This window comes from Dendrobates tinctorius, unplaced genomic scaffold, assembly GCF_039654945.1.
Source record: "Dendrobates tinctorius isolate UK_male_01 unplaced genomic scaffold, ASM3965494v1 ptg000009l, whole genome shotgun sequence".
NCBI classification, from domain to species: Eukaryota; Metazoa; Chordata; class Amphibia; order Anura; family Dendrobatidae; genus Dendrobates; species Dendrobates tinctorius.
In genome coordinates this window covers 25,801,614-25,827,229 of record NW_027361677.1, presented here as the reverse complement: position 1 = coordinate 25,827,229, position 25,616 = coordinate 25,801,614, and the positions used below count along the sequence as shown (strand labels likewise).

The following is a 25,616-nucleotide window of genomic DNA, read 5'->3' as shown; positions in this document are numbered from 1 at the left end:
GAGGTACAACCCAAACTAATCAGATCATGGGAATAATGACAGTAGTAAAAGATGGGTTGTGAAAAGGAATAGATAGAAAACTGTAACAATGAAGCACATGGGAAGGATGGTGGCAGACGATAAGTTTGATGGAGGGAAGTGGGGCATAAATGGAACAATTTAACCAATCGGATTAAGGGAATGATGGCAGTAGCAGAAGTTGAGTTGTTAGAAGGCAGAGATAAAAAAAAACTAACTAATAAACTCAAGAAAAGGATGACAGCAGAAAAAGATAGGTTACACAGTGTTATCTCCTCCACCATTTCACAACCCATCTTTTGCTGCTGTCATCATTTTATTAAGAAAATAATAGTTACATGGTGTTCTATCTCCACTCTCACACTACTCACCATTTTCTGCCGTCATCACTCCTTTACTCTGTTTGGTTACACAGTGTTTTATCTACTCTTGCGTTTCACAACCCAACAGCGTGTAGGAAGATGATGAGTTGTGCGGAAGTGGAGATAACACACTGTATAACTAATAAGCTAATGATAATGATGACAACAGCAAAAGAAAGGGTGTGAAATGGTGGTTATATACAGTGGGGCAAAAAAGTATTTAGTCAGTCAGCAATAGTGCAAGTTCCACCACTTAAAAAGATGAGAGGCGTCTGTAATTTACATCATAGGTAGACCTCAACTATGGGAGACAAACTGAGAAAAAAAAATCCAGAAAATCACATTGTCTGTTTTTTTTTCATTTTATTTGCATATTATGGTGGAAAATAAGTATTTGGTCAGAAACAAAATTTCATCTCAATACTTTGTGATATATCCTTTGTTGGCAATGACAGAGGTCAAACGTTTTCTGTAAGTCTTCACAAGGTTGCCACACACTGTTGTTGGTATGTTGGCCCATTCCTCCATGCAGATCTCCTCTAGAGCAGTGATGTTTTTGGCTTTTCTCTTGGCAACACGGACTTTCAACTCCCTCCAAAGGTTTTCTATAGGGTTGAGATCTGGAGACTGGCTAGGCCACTCCAGGACCTTGAAATGCTTCTTACGAAGCCACTCCTTCGTTGCCCTGGCGGTGTGCTTTGGATCATTGTCATGTTGAAAGACCCAGCCACGTTTCATATTCAATGCCCTTGCTGATGGAAGGAGGTTTGCACTCAAAATCTCACGATACATGGCCTCATTCATTCTTTCATGTACCCGGATCAGTCGTCCTGGCCCCTTTGCAGAGAAACAGCCCCAAAGCATGATGTTTCCACCACCATGCTTTACTGTAGGTATGGTGTTTGATGGATGCAACTCAGTATTCTTTTTCCTCCAAACACGACAAGTTGTGTTTCTACCAAACAGTTCCAGTTTGGCTTCATCAGACCATAGGACATTCTCCCAAAACTCCTCTGGATCATCCAAATGCTCTCTAGCAAACTTCAGACGGGCCCGGACATGTACAGGCTTAAGCAGTGGGACACGTCTGGCACTGCAGGATCTGAGTCCATGGTGGCGTAGTGTGTTACTTATGGTAGGCCTTGTTACATTGGTCCCAGCTCTCTGCAGTTCATTCACTAGGTCCCCCCGCGTGGTTCTGGGATTTTTGCTCACCGTTCTTGTGATCATTCTGACCCCACGGGGTGGGATTTTGCGTGGAGCACCAGATCGAGGGAGATTATCAGTGGTCTTGTATGTCTTCCATTTTCTAATTATTGCTCCCACAGTTGATTTCTTCACTCCAAGCTGGTTGGCTATTGCAGATTCAGTCTTCCCAGCCTGGTGCAGGGCTACAATTTTGTTTCTGGTGTCCTTTGACAGCTCTTTGGTCTTCACCATGGTGGAGTTTGGAGTCAGACTGTTTGAGGGTGTGCACAGGTGTCTTTTTATACTGATAACAAGTTTAAACAGGTGCCATTACTACAGGTAATGAGTGGAGGAAAGAGGAGACTCTTAAAGAAGAAGTTACAGGTCTGTGAGAGCCAGAAATCTTGATTGCTTGTTTCTGACCAAATACTTATTTTCCACCATAATATGCAAATAAAATGAAAAAAAAACAGACAATGTGATCTTCTGGATTTTTTTTTCTCAGTTTGTCTCCCATAGTTGAGGTCTACCTATGATGTAAATTACAGACGCCTCTCATCTTTTTAAGAGGTGGAACTTGCACTATTGCTGACTGACTAAATACTTTTTTGCCCCACTGTAAGACTGTGTAAATGATCTACTGGTAAGAATGATGAGAGCAGGAGAGGATGAATTCTGCAGGGGTGGAGTTAGAACAAGGTAACCAATCAGATTATGTTAATGATGACAGCAATAGAAGATGACTTGTAAAAAAGCAGAGATAGAGAGATGTTTAACTAATATGATCAAGAAATTATGACATCAACAGAAGACAGGCTGTGAAATAGCTGAGATAAAACCCTGTGTAGCCAATCAACTGATGGGAATGATGACAGCACAAGAAAATGAGTTATATGCTGGAAGATAGCACAATGTGTAGCTAATAAACTTATGAAAAAGATGATAGCAGCAGAAGATATGTTGTGAAATGGAAGTGATAGATGACTGTAACTAATCAGCTAGAAGAAATGACAGCTGAATAAGCTCTACGGGGGTGGAGTTAGAGAATGGTAACCAATCAGATTATCTGATTGATTACTGCAGTAGAAGATGAGTTCAAGAAAATGATGACAGTAGGAGAAGACGGTTTGAGAAATAGAGGAGATAAAGCACTGTAACCCGTCAGCCTATCAGAATGATGACAGCATAAGAAAATGAGTTGTATGTGGCAAAGATAGCACATAAGCGTGTAAGAATGATAAAACTAGCAGAAAATGACAGCGATAGATGAGTAACCAATCAGCGGGTAGAAATTAACGCAGAGTAAGATGAGTTCTGTAGGGGTGGAGTTATAGAACTGTAACCAATCAGATTATGAGAATGATGACCACAGTAAAAGACGAGTTGTGAAAAGGCAACATTAGAAACCTGCCTAACAAACAAGTTCAAGAAAATTATGAGAGCAGCAAAAGATGGGTTGTGAAATATTGGGGATAAAACTCCGTGTAACCAATCAGCTGAATGAAATGATGACAGCATAAGAAAATGAGTTACGTGTGGCAGAGATAGCACACTGTGTAACTAATAAGCGTGTAAGAATGCTGAAACTAGCAGAAAATAGGCTGTGAAATGGCAGCAATAGATGATTAACGGATCAGCTGGTAGAAATGACAGTACAATAAAATGAGTTCTGCGGGGGTGGAGTTAGAGCACTGTAACCAATCAGATTATAGGAATGATGACTACAGTAGAAGATGAGTTGTAAAAAGGCAATAATAGAAATCTACCTAACAAATAAGTTCAAGAAAATGATGACAGCAGCAGAAAACAGGCTATGGAATTTTGAAGATAGATTATCCGGTAACCAACCAGCAGAAAAGAATGATGACAGCAGAAAAAGATGGAACACTGCAATTAATATGCTTGTGAAAATGATGACAGTAGCAAAAGAAAGGTTGTGAAATGGCAGCGATAGATGACTGTGTAACGGATCTACTAACAGGAATGATGACAGCAGAAGATGATGAGTTGTGTGGAAGCAGAGATGCAACACTGTATCACTAATCAGACCATAAGAATGATTACTGCAGCAGCAGAGGAGTGTGTTGACTTTGTAAGAGACAGTGACCTATCTACTTCAGAGGATTAGGTATTTGAAGGCAAAGGAAAAAATATAGAGATTTCAACATGGATCTGCACTAACATTTCACATTTTCAGAATTAGCCAGAGTATTCGAAGCCCCATATTTGCTGCAATATTGCATGTCTCTTACAGCAAGCAATAGGAAAAACCCTTTAACATGCGATATACAGTACTTCGTGCTCACCCTAGACCATATAAATTACTTCACTGCATAGATCAGGGGGAGCAGGACGATGCTGCGCACGCTTGTGTAGTGCAGTATATCGTCTGGTAATGTATAACCCTATTTACATAATATGTTGTCGAACACAAGTGCTCAGGCTGACTGACGACAGAAAGCCTGGCAGGAAGATAAATGTATTTCACTGGAGACTGGAGAGAAATATCTTTGATGGAAGGTACTTGGATAATGTCTGTGGCATTCCTCCTATACAGCTATATAGTAAAAATTCAATTTATATTAATGAATCTGCACAAGAGCCACTTACACTCTCACCAGTTGTCTTGTGCTTCTTTTGATGTCAGAACTTCTGAAATTTACTCTACGGTTCAAACATCAAAAGAATACAGATCAGCACTAAAAGACCTTCAAAAGGCTTCTAAATAAGCGCAGGCATCTTGGTTTTAGAAAGAAGCAAAATAAGTAGATCCTCCGGGGCGCCTGGAGACGTGGAGCTCTTCTATACACGCTAGGTTTATACCGATTCCTATAGTTAACCCTATCAAATATTCTAAAAACTGAAACCTCTACTTGTGACAAGGATTTTCCTGTAAAAAAAACTAGGTTCAGGATCTGCTCTGCCCAATGGTTCAAATGTGCGATCACACATGAAGGTGAAGCATGAATGCAGTTTATTATGTCAACTCTTTTCAAGATCTTCAAACCTCTTCATCAGGACCAAACCGCAATGATTTTCCTGAACATCCTTAAGCTGACCATGGATGGTGACACATATCTCTAACAAGTCCAATTGGTGAGATACCTGCCATACTTTACCCTTTAACCCCTTATGGACATCCAAAGGGATTCAATTCTTTTCTTGAAGGACTACAAGATTGTTAGAAAAGTAGATTGTCTATTATTGAAGATTTCTGGCCTCCATAAGTATAGTTTGATGGTCATCCAAGGTACCATTGGGTATTACTCTAAATATATATCCTTTAGACTCCGACCACAGATATAATTTAGGAACTGGAAAGCAAATATTCATTTGGATTAGAGAAGAACATATTGATTCCTAGACTGAACCCCATCACATATTCCAAAACTTGAAACCTCTACTTATGACAAGGATTCTTCTAAACATCATTGAAGCTGACCATGTATGGTGATCCATATCTCTAACAAGTCCAGTTGGTGATACACCTGCCATTTTATATCCTTTACTCCCTCAAGGACACCCAAAGAGATCCAATCCTTTTCTTGAAGGACTACGAGATTTTTAGTTTACTAATGAAGACTTCTGGTCTCCATAAATATCGTTTGATGGTCATCTATGGTACCATGAGGTATTACTCTAAATATGTATCCCTTAGAATCAGGGCTGTGGAGTCGGTAAGCCACAGTTGCGACTCCGACTCCTGGATTTTATCAGGCTCCGGCTCCGACTCCTTCATAAATGGCCAATTCATAACAACAAATTTACTGTTGTAAAATATTAAACATCGTGCTTATTCAGTTTCTCACCATCATATAAGTAATCAGACCACTTACAGCAAAAACTACATTTATTAGAATACAATTAGAATATAACAAATAACTTTTATAAACTTTTATAAACTGTAAGTAAATATGCAATAAACACTTTTATGCAGTTAATAAGAAGAAATCTATAAATTTGTCCTCAGAAAAAGTATTGCCTCTGTCAGATCCTCCTTCATGGATGCCCTCAAATCTGATCTACCGTATATACTCGAATATAAGCCGAGATTTTCAGCCCGTTTTTTTGGTCTGAAAGTCCCCCTCTCGGCTTATATTCGAGTCATATACACCGGGGGGTCAGAGGGGGAGGGGGGGGCGGGGGTGTCAGGTCATACTTACCCGTCCTGACGCTGTCTCTTGAGCCCCCAGCTTCTCCCCGTGCTCTCTCTTCCTGCCTTCAGCGGTCACGTGGTGCCGCTCATTAAAACTCATGAATATGCGCATATTCATGAGTTTTAATGAGCGGCACAACGTGACCGCTGAAGGCAGGAAGAGAGAGCACGGGGAGAAGCTGGGGGCTCAAGACACAGCGTCAGGTCGGGTAAGTATAGCGATACTCACCTGTCCTGCGTCCATGGCTGCTTGCTGCTGTCTGTCATCGGTCAGTGACCTCAGACAGCAGAGGGCGCGGTGACGTGGTTAGTGCGCGCCGCGCCCCCTGCAGTCTGAACGTCACTGACTGATGACGTGGCAGATAGCTGTGAGCAGCCATGGACGCAGAACACGTGAGTATCTGACACCCAGCGACGGAGAGGTGAGTATGTCATTTTTTTTATTTTTACATGCTGGAGCAGCGGCAGCACATGGTGAAATAATCTTAAGGAGCTTCTAATGGGGGCTGCACATGGGGGAATAATCTATGGAGCTTCTAAAGGGGGCAGAACATGGGGGAATAATATGGAGCTTCTAATGGGGGGCAGCATATGGGGAACAATATGGAGCTTCTTATGGGGGCAGTATATGGGGGAACAATATGGAGCTTCTAATGGGGGCAGCATATGGGGGAACAATATGGAGCTTCTAATGGGGGCTGCACATGGGGGAATAATCTATGGAGCTTCTAATGGGGGCAGAACATGGGGGAATAATATGGAGCTTCTAATGGGGGCAGCATATGGGGAACAATATGGAGCTTCTTATGGGGGCAGTATATGGGGGAACAATATGGAGCTTCTAATGGGGGCAGCATATGGGGGAACAATCTATGGAGCTTCTTATGGGGGCAGCGTATGAGGGAATAATCTATGGAGCTTCTTATGGGGGCAGCATATGGGGGAATAATCTATGGAGCTGCTTATGGGGGCAGCATATGGGGGAATAATCTATGAAGATTCTTATGGGGGCAGCATATGGGGGAATAATCTATGGAGCATTTCCCACCCTAGGCTTATACTCGAGTCAATAAGTTTTCCCAGCTTTTTGTGGCAAAATTAGGGGGGTCGGCTTATACTCGGGTCGGCTTATACTCGAGTATATACAGTAATTATTTTGAGAGCAGAGAACAACCTCTCTACACTAACTTGTGTTGGTGGCAAAGCAGTAACCACTCGGGCAACATCTCTGACAATGTCAGGATACAGAGGAATCGCTTGTTGCACTGTTACTTTTGATGAACGGTCAAATTTCTCAATTTCTTTTAGTGCACATGAAAAATTCTGCTGAAATGTACTGGCTGTGTTCCTTGATGGGGATGACTCTTCTTCTATGCGGGAACGCTTTGCACGGTCCTTGTGATCCAAATATTTTTCGAAATTAAATTCTTCATCAGTTGATGATGAGGGTGAAGATGTGGCAGGACGACCAAATTCTTCTTGTTCCTCCTGACTGTTCTGCAACCCTTTCATCCTTATTGCTATTTCAAACAGAGCTTCTTTTCCTTTACTTAGCTGTTGATCATCTAGAAGAATCCGATGCATTGGGTCTACATAAACAGCTGCCAAAAGAATGTTATTTTGTAATAGTAGCTCCTCTCTCCGTTTCATTGATGTAGCAATGCCACTTGCAATTAACCTTCCTCTTTGGGATAGGCGAAACATCAGGTTCTTCCACTCCTTTAATAAAATACCTGGAGTTAAGTCCTCTGCTTGTAATTTTTTAGTCACTGTAAATGGGTGCTCTAGCAATTTTTCCAGCTCAGTCACCTGATTCCACTGACTTTCATTTAGCGTCAGTTGAGGGTTAGCCATGTCTACAAGAAAGGTTTTCAGTTCAACCAAGCGCTGAATCATTAAGTAAGTACTGCCCCATCGTGTGGCTTGATCAATAATTGCCCCTTTTCCAGCACGTCTCTTCAAAATTGAGTCAACTTTAGGGGTTCTGGCAACAGTAGCCAATTTTCTCACCTTGCCAATCAGTGCAGCAGCATGTCCTTCTTGCAGACTGTCTCTTATAGCCAGCTGTAGCGTATGCACAACACAGCGCATGTGATGAATGAAAGAACATATTGACACAGTTTCAACAAGATCATCTAAACTATCATGTTGCTGTTCATCTGAAGCAACTTCAGTTTGCTCCTCAGTTACAATACTGTGTTCCTCTATTTCAAACATTTCTGTGTCTGTGGACCCAGAATGTTCTTCTAGCTGATGGTCACCATCATTACTCTCACTCATTAGCTTAATAGTACTTATCATATTTGAAGCATTGTCAGTTACGACAGAAAGAACTTGCTCTTTTTTAAGTTCATAGTCTTGCAGAACCTTTTCCACCAAGACCTGGAGAAACTCACTGGTGTGATGAGCTTTGGTGTCTTTTACTGCCAATGTCTTGGTAACTATTTCATTTTTGTCACAAACAAATCGGACATTGATGGCAAAATAGTTCACTCTGTGACGTGTGCAGGCATCCATTTTAAGAAACAGAAAGCGTCCCTTGAGAGTTTTTTTAAGTTCTTCCTTTTGTTTAAAAGCTTCTTCGATTACCGTATATACTCGAATATAAGCCGAGATTTTCAGCCCGTTTTTTTGGGCTGAAAGTCCCCCTCTCGGCTTATATTCGAGTCATATACACCGGGGGGTCAGAGGGGGAGGGGGGGCGGGGGTGTCAGGTCATACTTACCAGTCCTGACGCTGTCTCTTGAGCCCCCAGCTTCTCCCCGTGCTCTCTCTTCCTGCCTTCAGCGGTCACGTGGTGCCGCTCATTAAAACTCATGAATATGCGCATATTCATGAGTTTTAATGAGCGGCACAACGTGACCGCTGAAGGCAGGAAGAGAGAGCACGGGGAGAAGCTGGGGGCTCAAGACACAGCGTCAGGATGGGTAAGTATAGCGATACTCACCTGTCCTGCGTCCATGGCTGCTTGCTGCTGTCTGTCATCAGTCAGTGACTTCAGACAGCAGATGGCGCGGTGACGTGGTTAGTGCGCGCCGCGCCCCCTGCAGTCTGAACGTCACTGACTGATGACGTGGCAGATAGCGGTGAGCAGCCATGGACGCAGAACACATGAGTATCTGACACCCAGCGACGGAGAGGTGAGTATGTCATTTTTTTTATTTTTACATGCTGGAGCAGCGGCAGCACATGGGGAAATAATCTATGGAGCTTCTAATGGGGGCAGAACATGGGGGAATAATATGGAGCTTCTAATGGGGGCAGCATATGGGGGAACAATATGGAGCTTCTTATGGGGCAGTATATGGGGGAACAATATGGAGCTTCTAATGGGGGAAGTATATGGGGGAACAATATGGAGCTTCTAATGGGGGCAGAACATGGGGGAATAATATGGAGCTTCTAATGGGGGCAGCATATGGGGGAACAATATGGAGCTTCTTATGGGGGCAGAATATAGGGGAAACAATATGGAGCTTCTAATGGGGGCAGCATATGGGGGAACAATCTATGGAGCTTCTTATGGGGGCAGCATATGGGGGAATAATCTATGGAGCTTCTTATGGGGGCAGCATATGGGGGAATAATCTATGGAGCTGCTTATGGGGGCAGCATATGGGGGAATAATCTATGAAGCTTCTTATGGGGGCAGCATATGGGGGAATAATCTATGGAGCATTTCCCACCCTAGGCTTATACTCGAGTCAATACGTTTTCCCAGCTTTTTGTGGCAAAATTAGGGGGGTCGGCTTATACTCGGGTCGGCTTATACTCGAGTATATACGGTACTAATTTTCTAATACTCTCTCTCTCCAGAGAAACACCAAGCTTGCGGGCCATTTCCCCATTCAGACACATAAAAGCTGGTCGGAAAAAATAATGAAATAGGCACACTATCCTTTACAACAAGCTCTATGATCTGTTTTTTAAATGTATCTACTGTGATTGTCACAGTAACTTTGTCACTGACAAAATATCTTGCAACTGATGGCTGCAAAGTTCTCTGCTCCTTTGTTTGGCTGGAAGAGCTGGGCACTGGTTCATTGGTTTGGATGCAGTCTTTCTCATCCACTGCTTTCAGTACTTCTGGATGAAAGCGCTGTAAATGTCTCTTTAGATTAGAAGCTCTGGTAGGAGCATTTTTATCTTTGCCTGAATATGCACTCATTTGTTTTCGTCTGGATCATTTGTGATACACTGACAGACATAATGTTTTCTATCTTGAGTGATGGTGAAATGTTCAAATACAGCTGATTTAATGTGATGCTTCTTTGACATTCTCAGGTTTTTAATTCTGCATTCACAATCCAAATGACAATTGTTTTTCCTAAAAACAATTGTACAAAATTTTTGCCAGGTCGTACAACTGATATAGTGGTCATTAATACTGTTATTATTCCTCATGTACTCAAAGTTAACTGATGCAAAGTTTGTTGAAAGGATAATACTTCTTACAGTCTTCCTCTTCTGAGTAGCAGGCAGCTGTGAGATGCTTGGAAGACGCACACCTAGTATGATCTAGTCTAGAGGAGGAGCTTTACTACTAAGAATTTGCAACACATTTTCACTTTCAGTTTCATACATTGTAAGTAGGGGGGTTGGGGCAGCATGAGGTTAACCAAGTATAAGATTAGATAAGGGCAGTGGAGAACAGTGACACACAAGAAGTAAGAAATGTCTCTATCTCCAGCAGAACTGCTTATCACTGTTGTTCATAGTTTGATAGAACATATATATTTGAGTAACATTTATAAAATTCATATGAAAGTTCAATTATGAAATATTAATACATTTTTTTTAAAGCTGGAGTCGGAGTCTGTACATTTCTACCGACTCCGACTCCAACCAAAACTAACTCCAACTCCGACTCCACGACTCCGACTCCACAGCCCTGCTTAGAATCCTACCACAGCCTTCTTTTAAGAACTGGAAAGTGTTGTTTCATTTGGACTAAAGAGGAACATTACTACTTGGAGAAGCTCTTGGTGGCGTCCGTTTGGCACAGGTCCTGACGTGTAAATCTATTAGTTGTCCGTCGGCCAATATTATCAGTGAGCAATGGCTGATATCCATTGGAATAACTCTTTAGAAGACGTACGTCTGAAGTCTTATGACAGATGATGATCGGACTTGATTGGATGAATGAACTATCTCATGAGCATTGGGAAAAGGATATTCTGAGATATCGGAGGAGACAAGGGTAAGACATGTTAGATTTTACCCTGGTTTGTTACCTGTTTGGAACCAAAGGTCTACGATAGTTTTTTATTTCCTTTACCTGATAAAATGAACCAAATTGGATGTCTATGTTATAAGGTCTACTTTCCCTGGTTTACTCTTCTTACTCAGCTCCTGCTCAATCATTTTGTTTCCCGTTATTGACCTTGACTCGTGTGTTGACTATTCTACTGCCTGACAAATTGGTTTCTATCCTGACCTCTTGGTACTGACCTGGCTTTCGGACCATCCTCTAACAGCCAGCTTCACTAGCTAGCAGCAACTTTGTCCTTATGTAAGTCGAGATTCCTGTATAGAGGTTAAAGGGTGAAGGCCAATGTCTCCTCGGGACGTGCCATACAAATAGGCTCGCTCAAAGCCTGCTACAGAGGCCACTTTTAAGTGGTGCCTGCCTTCCACTGACTGAGTGCAATAAAATAGTGAGTGTCATCTTCTGAGCTCGGTGTCTACTCGAAGAGTTTGAGTTTTCTGGTCCATACTGATGATAACTAGTTGCAATGTGCCTACTGGGCTTTCACAGACGGTACCTTCCATGGTGCCATAATCCTTTTATTTCCTATATAGGAACATACAAGCTCGTGACTGGCTCCCTACTCATGAAATTACTCTGTGCTCGACGACATCACACGTCTGGAGGTTATGAGAAAGGCAATATTATATAAAATAATGAAGAGACCTGTAAACCTTTCATATGCTGATCTTACAGGGTCATGAATACTAATCGCATTGAAACTCCAGTCAAATAATCAGTTTATATAACAACTTTAAAGGGATGGAAATGTTCAGGCTGGAGTAGCTGGAAAATTGCCAATATCTAAATGAAATATGTGTATAAAAAAAAAAGAGAACTGCAGTATTTTAGTCACAGACCTGCATTAAAGTGGACCTGTTGCCAAGTCACCAGTGTCTTGTTTTAGCTCTTATTTTATTCCCACTTCACTCTTGAGTTTTCCATTTTTTATTTTTTTTTTAATCCGCCATACTGTACCAGAGATATGGGCTTTTTATTTTTTTGCAAATTTTTCAGGTCTTTACTAAGGGGGCGTGGCTCATAGGATCCTCAGGGGCGTGTATTTATACCACACTGCATAATTAAGCCTAAGCAACCCCCCCTTTTGAAAAGATCATAAAATATAACACCAACTCTGGAACCGTATGGCGGATTTTAAAAATACAAAAAAAAACAGAGTACTCAGGAGAATGACGGGAATGAAATAAGAGCAATAAAGTGTAAAATGGGGACCTGGTGGCAGGTTCTCTTTAAGGCTATGTGCCCACGTAGCTATTCTCCAGCAGAATATTCCTGAGCAGAATCGCACACCCTGCTCCCAAGAAAACGCATGCGGTTTTTGACGTGCTTTTTTAAGCGTTTGTCAAGCGTTTAAGCATGTGTTTTCAAATGCGTTTTTTGCCCATACAATTAATGGTATGCGGAATCGCACGCGATTCCGCAAAATTAATGAACATGCTGCGTTTTTTACCGCTAAGCGATTCTGCAGCGGTAAAAAAAACGCACCATTGGCACAACATGTGCGTTTTCAATTATGATTGAATGGAATGCTTTTTTTAAGCATTTCCACGGCAGAAAAACGTGTTTAAAAACGCCGCGGAAACGCTTAAAAAACGCTACGTGGGCACACAGCCTTAAGTGGTTGCACCGCATTAAAAAGAACAAAACAATGTAGCTTTTTTCTCTTATTCATAAGTTGCACGGTATTGCAGCTCAGTCCTATTAACTTTAATGTGGCTGAATTATACCAGATGCAACTCAAAAACAGAAGTTGTGCGCAGTTTCAGTTAAAAAGCATCTTTTCTCTGTTTTAAACATTCCCTTGAAGGTTTTTATGCTTTTCAAGATTATATATGAATTATGGTCTTTGTAGGATCTTATGAATGCAAGTTTTTTCTAATATCTAATCTGTATCTTCTCCCTTTCAGTTTCATTACATTAGGATTTTTACAGGATGAAAATGATGAAATGGTAAGTCAGGATGTTGAGAAGGCAGAACTTTTAAATTCCTATTTTGCATCTGTTTTCTCTCAGAAAGGAAACGTAACATCAACTGTTCTTCACTGTCCTATTAAGGGAATAGAAGAATCCAGGATATCTATAAACAGAAAGATAGTGAGGAAACACTTAGCTAACCTAAATGAATTCAAGTCTCCAGGTCCAGATGAATTACATCTGGACCTGGAGATAGCAGAAGAAATTTTTGAACCCCTCTCCATAATCTTTGAAAATTCTTGGAGAACAGGAGAAGTCCCAGAAGACTGGAGAAGAGCAAATGTTGTTCCTATCTTCAAAAAGGGGAAGAAGGTGGACCCAGGCAACTATAGGCCGGTGAGTCTGACTTCTATACCAGGAAAGATCTTTGAACAAATTATTAAACAACATGTATGTCAGTACCTGGATAAGAATGAAGTGATTAAACAGAGTCAGCATGGGTTTGTAACTAATAAGTCATGTCAGACTAACTTAATTTCCTTCTATGACGGAATCAGTGATTGGGTGGTTCAAGGAAATGCTGTAGATATAGTATATCTTGACTTCAGCAAAGCATTTGACAAAGTATCTCATACAATCCTTATTGAAAAAATGACTAAGTATGGAATGGACAAGGCAACTGTTAGGTGGATTCATAACTGGCTTAGTGATCGGACCCAAAGAGTGGTCGTAAATGGCTGCACAGCCAGTTGGAAGAATGTCTCAAGTGGGGTACCACAGGGCTCTGTCCTGGGCCCTGTATTATTCAACATCTTTATCAATGATTTAGATGAAGGAATTGAGGGCAAACTGATTAAATTTGCTGATGACACAAAGCTAGGAGGGATAGCTAATACTAGAGAAGAGAGAGAGAGGATTCAAAAAGATATACATAAACTGGAGAAGTGGGCAGCAACTAACAGAATGGTTTCTAACAGGGAAAAATGCAAAGTACTACATCTGGGCAATAAAAATGAAAAAAGCATATACAGAATGGGAGGAATAGGCCTAAGCAACAGCACATGTGAAAAAGACTTGGGTATACTAATAGATCACAGACTGAATATGAGTCAACAGTGTGATGCAGCAGCAAAAAAAGCAAATGCAATTCTAGGATGTATTAACAGAAGCATACAGTCTAGATCACGTGAAGTCATTATTTCCCTCTACTCCTCTTTGGTCAGACCTCATCTGGAATATTGTGTCCTGTTTTGGGCACCACATTTTAAAAAAGACATCAACAAACTGGAGCAAGTTCAGAAAAGAGCAACCAGAATGGTGACCGGTCTGCAAACCCTGTCTTATGAGGAAAGGTTGCAGGATTTGGGATTGTTTAGTTTGCAAAAGAGAAGACTGAGAGGAGACTTAATAGCTGTCTACAAATATCTAAAGGGCTGTCACATTGTAGAAGGATCAACTTAATTCTCATTTGCACAAGGAAAGACTAGAAGCAATGGGATGAAACTGAATGGGAGGAGACACAGATTAGGCCGGTTTCACATTAGCGCTTTTTAAGCGCACGCACGGCCGGGGGTAGCTCCGCCCCCGAGCCGTCTCTCTGCCCGGCGTGCCCGCCCCTTGCTTGTAGCGCCGCCTACTAGCGGACAGCGGCGCCTGCGATCGGCGCACCCTATCTTTAGCATAGGGTGCGCAGATCGTGCGCAGGCCGTGCGCTAGTTGCGCTTTGACCTGCGCTGCGCACTTTTGACTGTGCGCCGTGCGCGCCAAAATCCGAAAAGTTTGATTTTGGCGCGCACGGCGCACCGTCAAAAGTGCGCAGCGCAGGTCAAAGCGCAACTAGCGCACGGCCTGCGCACCCTATGCTAAAGATAGGGTGCGCCGATCGCAGGCGCCGCTGTCCGCTAGTAGGCGGCGCTACAAGCAAGGGGCGGGCACGCCGGGCAGAGAGCCGGCTCGGGGGCGGAGCTACCCCCGGCCGTGCGTGCGCTTAAAAAGCGCTAATGTGAAACCAGCCTATGATATTAGAAAAAACTTTTTGACAGTTAGAGTGATCAATGAGTGGAACAAGCTGCCACGAGAAGTGGTGAGTTCTCCTTCAATGGAAGTCTTCAAACAGAGGCTTGACAGACATCTGACTGGGATGATTTAGCGAATCCTGCTTTGAGCAGGGGGTTGGACCAGATGGCCCAGGAGGTCCCTTCCAACTCTACGATTCTATGATTCTATGACTTCTCGTGTTTTCATGTGCAGATGAGAATAAGGATGATCCTTCTACACTGTGACAGTCCTTCAGGCATTTGTAGACTGCTATTAAGTCTCCTCTTAGCCTTCTTTTTTCGCAAGCTAAACATTCCCAGATCCTTTAACCGTTCCTCGTAGGATATACTTTGCAGTCCGCTCACCATCCTGATAGCTCTTCTCTGAACTGGATCCAGTTTTTCCAAGCATTTTTTAAAATGTGGTGCCCAGAACTGGACATAGTATCCAGATAAGGCCTGAACATGGAGGATTGGGGGGGGGATAATTACTTCATGGGCTCTAGACTCTATGGTTCTCTTAATACATCCTAGAACCGTGTTTGCCTTTTTGCTGCTGCATCGCACTGTTGACTCATGCAGTCTGTGATCTATTAGTATACCCAAGCCTGTTTCACATGTGCTGTTGCTTAGCCCTCTTCATCCCATTCTAGAAATGTAATTTTCGCTTTTCTTGCCCAGAAGTAGAATCTTGCATTTTGCCCTGTTAAATACCATTCTATTAGTAACTACTAGTGATGGGCGAGTAGCATTGTTGCTTGGGTGATCTTCCGAGTATTTTGGCGTGCTCGGAGATTTAGTTTTCGTCGTCTTAGCTGCATGATTTGCATCTGCTATACAAGCTGAATTCATGTGGGAATTCACTAACAAATAGGCAATCTCCACATGCATTCAGACTGTCTAGCAGTCGCAAATCATACAGCTAAGACGACGAAAACTAAATCTCCGAGCACACCAAAATACTCGGAGGACACCCGAGCATGCTCGCAAAAACCCGAGAAAAAAGTATACTCACTCATCACTAGTCACCACCTATTGCTCAAGCTTATCTAGATAATTCTGAATCCTTTCTCTGTCTTCTCTAGTGTTAGCTATCCCTCCTAACTTTACATCATCTGCAAATTTGATCAGTTTATCTTCAGTTCTCTTATCTAGATCATTTATAAAAAATGTTGAACAACACTGGTGGTTGGACAGAGCCTTGTGGTACCCCACTTGAAACACTCTTCCAGTTGGATGAGCAACCATTTATTACCACTCTTTGGGTACGATCACTGAGCCAGTTATGAATCCACATAATCGTAACCTTGTCAATTCCATTCTAGGTCATTTTTTCAATAAGGATAGTAGGGGAAACTTTAACAAATGCTTTCCTGAGTTGAGATATACTATATCTACCGCATTTCCCTTATCCACCCAGTCAGTGAATACATCATAGAAGGAAATTAGATTAGTCTGGCATAACTTGTTTGCTCTAAACCCAAGCTGGCTCGGGTTAATTACTGTATTCTTATCCAAGTACTTACATATGTGTTGATTAATAATTTGTTCAAATATCTTTCCTGGTATAGAAATAAGGCTCACTGGTCTATAATTTCCAGGCTCCATCTTTTTTACTTTTCTGAAGATAGGGACAACATTTGCCCTTCTCCAATCTTCTGGAACTTCTTCTGTTTTCCAGGATATTTCACAGATTCTGGCTAGTGGTTCTGCAATTTCCTCTGCTAACTCTTTCAGTACCTAGGATGCAATTCATTTGTACCAGGGTCACGTGACCAGCATCAAAAATGGCGCCGCAGTAAATATATAGAAAAAGATATACATTACAAAGTGAGAAAAGACTAAATCATGGTCTTTAAAAAATAATATTAGAACCCGGAAAACCCCTTTAATCTTAAATAAATATCACCATAAATTACAGGGACTGTCAGGAAGCCATAAATGGACAATTCCTTTAAGAGAATGTCATCGCCTAATTCCTTCTCCATTTTTACATACTGTAAAACCACTGGGTAATAAACAATATTGTCACCGACAAATTATAATATTAATCTAGGATTACGGAACAATGCAAAAGAAATAATTAGTTCACTTTTTCTACATTTTCCTTGTCCGTTTGGATTATAATGCGTAATTCTGCCCTAAAAAAGATTAATTCTTTCACGATTGTATTATACGTGGAGAATGAATGGGAAATTATTTCTTTTAATCATCTTCAGTTTCATTGTGAGAAATTACATTCTGCAGTGTGGGTAGCAGAATTTTTTTTAACCCCTTAACATAATTGCCATTTTCATCTTGTCTATTACAGATGTAGCAGCAGAAGATGAATGTTCAAACCAAGCACCGGTGCTCGGTCCACCTTTGACGTGGCTAAACTACCTCCGACCTACTCTTTGATTGACAGCTCTGGCTTTAAAAGGAGCAAGGAAGGGTGGAAAACAAGTGGGTGGGAAGGTGCACTGAACCTCACTGCCAAGCCAAGGGTGCACTGGCTGCTTGTGCTTGGTATGAACAGTCATTGTGTGCTAATAGACCACCTTAAAAGAGTTGATATTGACTTATAGGATTTATATTTTTTCAATAGAAGCCACTAAGGACCTTGGTCTCATCCCCTATGAAGAGCCTATTGGCATATTGTATTTTTCAGGGAGCAGTGCATGGTTTATAAGCCTCCTTATGTAATCTTAAAAGGGTTGTCGGCCTTAGAGTATACATCTACAGTCACTTTAATGTGACGGCAGGCTTGCAAATCCTCACAGGGAGCACGGTGCACACTGTTAGGATTCTCCAGTGTCGGCACCGTAACTGTGATTGAAAAATATGTGATTTGCATACATGTAGTCACATGCCGACTAGACATGTATGGCCTCATTCAATGCAAGTGAATTGAGTGATGATGGACACGACTAGTTATAATGTGGCTATACGTGTCCAAATTCCATACCTGCAGTCACATGAAGCTGGTATCTGAGAATCCTGACAGTGAGCATTGTGCGTGATGTGAGGATTCACAAGTCTGCAGTCACATAGAGTGACAGCAGACTTGTATTCCAAGGGCGGACAACATCCAATAAGGAGAAGCTTTCCCCCTATGTGTGCCTATATTATTTGCAACTCATAACACTTAATCAAAGTGAAGGGGAACAGCCGTGCCACACTGTATATATAGCTCAGCAGCTATCATGTTGGTGGGTGCTACATAGGTTCCAGGACTTGGGGACCCCAAAGTGATCTGAAAAATGTCCTCTATGCTTGCCAAGCTGAGAATAAGGTTGAAATAGGACCCTCAATGTCTTGGTTACCCAAGGACCTTCAAACACCTACAGTCAGTCCTGACATATATACACAAACTATTATAGGGGTAACTCCAGGGATAGCGAGCATCTATATGCAATAATGGGTTAATAATCTTCTTTGGATGATCTAATAAGTTCATCACGGGGAGTTGCGATGCTGATTTCAATGACTTACCATGATGGAAGCACATATTCCATTTTCCTGCACTGCCCCCGCAGGGGAGATGAAGTATTATACATTGCAATGAATGGGAAGACTGAGTAAGGTGTGGATGTCCTTGGTCCTCCAGAGCTAGAGACATATTTTTAGTAATCCTGTGTGTAATTGTGTGTGTGTGTATATATATATATATATATATATATATATATATATATACATATACACACAAAATATATACATATACAACTTAGTATACTTACAGTGGGGCAAAAAAGTATTTAGTCAGTCAGCAATAGTGCAAGTTCCACCACTTAAAAAGATGAGCGGCGTCTGTAATTTACATCATAGGTAGACCTCAACTATGGGAGACAAACTGAGAAAAAAAAATCCAGAAAATCACATTGTTTTTTTTTCATTTTATTTGCATATTATGGTGGAAAATAAGTATTTGGTCAGAAACAAAATTTCATCTCAATACTTTGTGATATATCCTTTGTTGGCAATGACAGAGGTCAAACGTTTTCTGTAAGTCTTCACAAGGTTGCCACACACTGTTGTTGGTATGTTGGCCCATTCCTCCATGCAGATCTCCTCTAGAGCAGTGATGTTTTTGGCTTTTCGCTTGGCAACACGGACTTTCAACTCCCTCCAAAGGTTTTCTAAAGGGTTGAGATCTGGAGACTGGCTAGGCCACTCCAGGACCTTGAAATGCTTCTTACGAAGCCACTCCTTCGTTGCCCTGGCGGTGTGCTTTGGATCATTGTCATGTTGAAAGACCCAGCCACGTTTCATATTCAATGCCCTTGCTGATGGAAGGAGGTTTGCACTCAAAATCTCACGATACATGGCCCCATTCATTCTTTCATGTACCCAGATCAGTCGTCCTGGCCCCTTTGCAGAGAAACAGCCCCAAAGCATGATGTTTCCACCACCATGCTTTACTGTAGGTATGGTGTTTGATGGATGAAACTCAGTATTCTTTTTCCTCCAAACACGACAAGTTGTGTTTCTACCAAACAGTTCCAGTTTGGTTTCATCAGACCATAGGACATTCTCCCAAAACTCCTCTGGATCATCCAAATGCTCTCTAGCAAACTTCAGACGGGCCCGGACATGTACAGGCTTAAGCAGTGGGACACGTCTGGCACTGCAGGATCTGAGTCCATGGTGGCGTAGTGTGTTACTTATGGTAGGCCTTGTTACATTGGTCCCAGCTCTCTGCAGTTCATTCACAAGGTCCCCCCGCGTGGTTCTGGGATTTTTGCTCACCGTTCTTGTGATCATTCTGACCCCACGGGGTGGGATTTTGCGTGGAGCACCAGATCGAGGGAGATTATCAGTGGTCTTGTATGTCTTCCATTTTCTAATTATTGCTCCCACAGTTGATTTCTTCACTCCAAGCTGGTTGGCTATTGCAGATTCAGTCTTCCCAGCCTGGTGCAGGGCTACAATTTTGTTTCTGGTGTCCTTTGACAGCTCTTTGGTCTTCACCATAGTGGAGTTTGGAGTCAGACTGTTTGAGGGTGTGCACAGGTGTCTTTTTATACTGATAACAAGTTTAAACAGGTGCCATTACTACAGGTAATGAGTGGAGGAAAGAGGAGACTCTTAAAGAAGAAGTTACAGGTCTGTGAGAGCCAGAAATCTTGATTGCTTGTTTCTGACCAAATACTTATTTTCCACCATAATATGCAAATAAAATGAAAAAAAAACAGACAATGTGATCTTCTGGATTTTTTTTTCTCAGTTTGTCTCCCATAGTTGAGGTCTACCTATGATGTAAATTACAGACGCCTCTCATCTTTTTAAGTGGTGGAACTTGCACTATTGCTGACTGACTAAATACTTTTTTACCCCACTGTATGTTTACCTGCTGCAATTGGGTTAATAAGGAAAATGATCTGCTAAGATAATCACAGGTAATCCCGATACTGATCACACTGATCAGCCATAAGGGAACCTGGCAGCAAGTGTTTTATTTCCCTGCAGTGCCCCTGCAGGGGAAACTAGGAATTACACACTTTCCATGGAAATGAACAGGATGCATGGATATCCTGGCTCCTCCAGAACAAGAGACAATCTTTGTACCTCCGGTTCAGCTATGAGGGAACCCCTAAATGGTCCCTTTAAGAACAAGAATTATATTCTTTTCTTTCCCACCCAATTATAGAACAATCCGAGAAATCTGGCCTATTAATAGCGATGTAGTATTAGAATTTCTCGAGTTTATTGTGCATCGTTTGTGCATCTGAGCTTCCTGCTGTGAAATGAAGCCATCGGTAATAATCTTACCTCTTATCAGCCGAGTTAATGTTGGTTAAACAAGAGCGGAGTATGATTGTGGTTACATTGCCGAGTGTTTTATTACGCTTTGCTTTTCCCCATGCAGTCATTGTCGTTTGCTTGGTTTAGTGGTCTGGATGGGGAAGAATTCATTTGCTCTTTTATTATAATATTACATATTTTGTTCTTGTTCGATAACCTCTGGTGGCGAAGCTGTTTGTTAAAAAGGAAATTAGCGGTGGAAGTTTGATGGCTTTTAATTAACAGCTTGTAGTCTCCTGTGACTGTCGTATACACCTGTAAAGGTTCGCGATATTATGGGTGATCTAAGCCAGACATAAAACGGAACCAGTCACCGAGGATCCTTTAATTTTCATGGTATTAAAGTCATACAAAAAGCCTCCACTTCCTGTTTTCTGCAGATCACTTCTCAGCTTTGTTGTATAGACTGGGGCAGAAGTAGCAAAGTCATCTCATTATCTGGATTAGAGGGTACCATAAAGGGGCTTTTGTCTCAAATTCAATAATAGTTACATTTCAAAGCGTTTGTAAAAACAACAAACTGACATTTTAATCTCCTCTGTTCTGAAGAGAGGAGGGATTTTTAATCTTGCTGTTTAAAGGGAATGTGTCAACACGTTTTTGCTATGTAATCTGAGAACAGCATGATGTAGGGACAGCGATGTATCACTTCCTGTCATTTTGATACAATCCCTGTTTTCTTTGCTGACAGTGCTCAAATGCTGAGTTCTGTGTAAACCTGCCCACACCTCTGATGCTGAGCTCTGTGTAACTTCGCCCACACCCCTGATGCTGAGCTCTGTGTAACTCCTGCCACACCCCTGATGCTGAGCTCTGTGTAACTCCTGCCACACCACTGATGCTGAGCTCTGTGTAACTCCGCCAACACCCCTGATGCTGAGCTCTGTGTAACTCCGCCCACACCCCTGATGCTGAGCTCTGTGTAACTCCGCCCACACCACTGATTGGCTGCATACACTGTGTATAGACTGAAAGCTGCTAATCGGTAGTGGGGGAGGAGTTACAGAGAGCAGTTGCCTAGAAGGCGCCAGTCACCTAGTCCTGTAGTGATAATCTCTTGCTGATAAAACACTAATTGTATTGAAACATCAAGTTGAGTCAGTGACACAACCATGCTGATGGTCCACACTGTCAATCTTCAGGAATGCACTGCCCTCCCAAAAAAAGAAGGAAGGCGGAGAGAAGTGGGCTTATAGGATAAAATGTCAGAACAACCCTTTAATGACTGAAGGCGTGACACTAGCACTGTACACTATGCACACAGTAGGTTTTGCATGCAGCTCCCCTCAGGGGTGTATCTAGGGGGGGGCAGCCGGGGCAGTTGCCCCAGGCGCAGCCAGCAGGGGGGCGCAGTCGGGCCGCCTAATGCAGCGGTCCGCAGTGTCCTCCCTGGCGGCTGCGTTCTGCCGCCCCCCCTGGCCTGAGAGTCGGCGGTTCTCTGTGTCAGCTGTCAAGTTGACAGCTGGCGCAGAGAAGGTGCGCGTGCCGGCTCCCAGGGAACAATTGTTCTGGCGTCTGTATAGACGCCAGTACAATTGCAGCTCTGACCGCCGGGCCAGAGCGACGTCAGCAGCGTGATCAGGTCATGTGATCACGCTGCTGACGTCACTTCCCGGCGTCCGGAGTGAACGCTCAGCGCTGGTGATAAGTGTGCTCCAATGTGGAGCTGAATAAACCACCGAAGATGGGGGGTGTTAATGTGTGGCGATGGGGGGTTAATGAGTGAGGATGGGGGTTAATGAGTGGGGATGGGGATAATGTGGGGATGGGGTTAATGCGTGGGGGGTTAATGAGTGGAGATAAGGTTAATGTGGGGATGGGGATTAATGTGTGTGGGGGGTTAATGAGTGGGGATGGGGTTAATGTGTAGTGGGGTTACTGTGTGGGGGGTTAAAGAGTGGGGATGGGGTTACTGTGTGGGGGGGTTAAAGAGTGGGGATGGGGTTAATGTGTAGTGGGGTTAATAAGTGGGGATGGGGGTTACTGTGTGGGGGGGTTAAAGAGTGGGGATGGGGGTTACTGTGTGGGGGGGTTAAAGAGTGGGGATGGGGGTTACTGTGTGGGGGGGTTAAAGAGTGGGGATGGGGGTTACTGTGTGGGGGGTTAATGAGTGGGGATGGGGTTAATGTGTAGTGGGGGGTTAATAAGTGGGGATGAGATTACTGAGTGGGGGGTAAAGAGTGGGGATGGGGGTTACTGTGTGTGGGGTAAACAGTGGGGATGGGGGTTAATGAGTGGGGATGGGGGTTAATGTGTGGCAAGTTAATGAGTGGGGATGGGGGTTATTGAGTGGGGATGGAATTAATTTGTGGAGGGTTAATGAGTGGGGATGGAATTAATGTGTGGGGGGTTAATGAGTGGGGATGGGGGTTAATGTGTGGGGGATTTGGAGGGGGGGTACATAATGTGTTGGGGGATTTGGGAGTATGGATGGGGGGGTTAATGAGTGGGGATGGAATTAATGAGTGGGGATGGGGGTTATTGTTTGGGGGGGTTAATGAGTAGGGATGGGGTTAATATGTGGGGGATTTGGAGTGGGGGGTACATAATGTGTGGGGGGGTTTGGGAGTGGGGATGGGGGGTTATTTAATGTGTGTGAGGGATTTGGAATGTGGATGGGGGGTATTTAATGTGTCTGAGGGATTTGGAGTGGGGATGGGGGGATTTAATGTGTGTGGGGAGATTTGAGGACACAGAGTATGTATGAGGAAACAGTATGGGGGATGGGTGCAGACAGTATGGGGAGCGAACGGGTTAATGTATGTGGACACAGTATGGAGAGTCGGGGGTATGTGTGAGCAGACAGTATAGAGAGTGAGGGGGTAAATATATGATGAGACAGTATGGTGAACAGAGGGATGTTAGATGAGACAGTATGAGGAGGGAGGGGAATAGTGTGAGGTGACAGTATATTGCAGATATTTTTATTTAGGAGCATTATAATGACACTTCTATCTTTAAGGGCATCGTGTGGAGATTTGCTGCAGAAGACCGGAGAGGATGGAAGTCTACAGAGACGGCTGTGGATGAGAACTCATCATGGGGTCTGTACAAGAAGAAGAAAAGGAGAATGACTCCAGAGACGTCATCTATAAGGTACCTGGATGGAAATGTTATTTGTGATACTGACTTATTCTCATGTTTTTATTTGTTAGGAGCATTACAGGGGTTTTCCAGGTTTGTACGGAGTCTGCAGTCATTCTATGTGACTGCAGACTTCTGAATTCTCACAGTGCTCACTGCACACTGTCAGGATTCTCTCGCGCCGGTAATTTACATACATGCGGTCACATGCTGACTAGACATGTGTGGCCTCACTCAATGAAAATGAACTGAGCGAGGCCGGGCACGTCTAGTCGGAGTGTGGCCAGAGGTATATAAATCACATGCTTGTGCTGACATGACTGTACATCGGCAAGGGAGAATCCTAAAAGTGTGCAGTGCATTCGTTGTGAGAATTCAGAAGCTGCAATGTCAGGATTCAGCTCTGCAGGTTCCAGTAGTTATCACACGGACACTTCACTCATATGCGATTTTCATACTTGACAACGAGCTTCTCATTCTGCTTCTCTCAGTTTTTTACTGAACATTGAGAGCATTAGGGAGAGCAGCTTGTGGGTACATGGCTAAGTGTGCAAGTCTCATATGTACTTGGTGTGTGTGTGTGGGGGGGGGGGCGCCGAACCAAGTTCTTGCCCCGGGTGCCAGGAAGCCTAGATACGCCTCGGGCTCCCCTGTTAATCCCTGGACTCTGAATGAGGAGGCTGTACTAGTATATGATGCACGCTTACATCCAGCTAAAAGGCCAAGAAAACAGCTATAAAGAAATGTACTGGTATTATTTCCAAAAACTGCACTGTGCGGATCCATCCATCCCCTCCTCCTCCTCACTGGGAATTGTCAGTGAATGATTGAGGTAGGAGCTTTACTCCGTCCTCTCCATGCTTAACATGGTCGTAAACATCCTGGAGGAGGAGGCTTCCACATTGCAGCCCTTTAATTTGTGTCTTCAGCAGCTCCAATGTCCAAGTGCCGTTTTGTAAATATGGCCGCTCCGATGGCTCTCATGTTGGGAAATGCATTACTGCAGACACCTAATGAGGATCAGGACTCGATTCGCGCAGGAATTTACTTTCTAATCTTTTTTTTCCTCACTTTTGACTTGAAATCTGTTTGGCGCCGAGGAAAGAAACAAAGTCTTCCCATGTATCGCCCGTTCCGGTACCCCCGACTTTGCAGCCGAGAAGTCCAATTTCCTCATATACTTTGTGCATCAATTCTTCACTATTCCCAACATCTCTGCTGCTGACCATGAATGGAAACACTGTTACTTGTTGAAATCAATCATGATCACACAGGAGCATGGTTTGCTACAATGTATCAGTGACGTCTCTTGCAACAAGTTCTGCTGCTAAAATTATGGAAGACGGACAAGAGGAAAAGTTGGACATTATTTTATCTAGTGGCCAAAACGTTTCCAAGAGCTGAAACTCTGATACAACACATAGTCAGTATTATCTCACTCACGGATGAAAGACCCCAAATGATATATCGTGAGTTATCACTAGCACAAACCTTACAAAAACACATAAGACTAAGCCGAAAACTTACAGAAAAGACTGTAGAGTGTAAAGATGAGGACGATGGCCATGCTGACGTGTGGGGCATCTGCTGAACTGCAGTCTACTTTCCCTTTTTTGCAGGAGCACACTTGGATCGTAACATCTGCGCTGTACGACAATGGAGGTTTCCCCGAGTCCGTCACCAGCACCGGGAGATTGTAGTTAGCTTTCTTCAAATTGTGAAGTAGACTGACTTGTGCGTGAGTATCTGGAGAAATTCAAAAGGAGATAATTAATTTATAGCATTAACGATCATAATATTCCCTC

At 43.0% G+C, this 25,616-nt stretch overlaps 1 protein-coding gene across 2 annotated transcripts in view; it reads right to left on the bottom strand.

Moving 5' to 3' along the window:
• Positions 1 to 25,616, bottom strand: part of CDH13 (cadherin 13) — an 834,102-nt gene that overhangs the window by 22,146 nt on the left and 786,340 nt on the right. For both annotated transcript variants that reach the window (XM_073585096.1, XM_073585102.1), the window contains one exon: positions 25,339 to 25,557. In XM_073585096.1, coding sequence (XP_073441197.1) covers positions 25,339 to 25,557 — 219 coding nt within the window. The remainder of the gene's footprint in view (positions 1 to 25,338; positions 25,558 to 25,616) is intronic.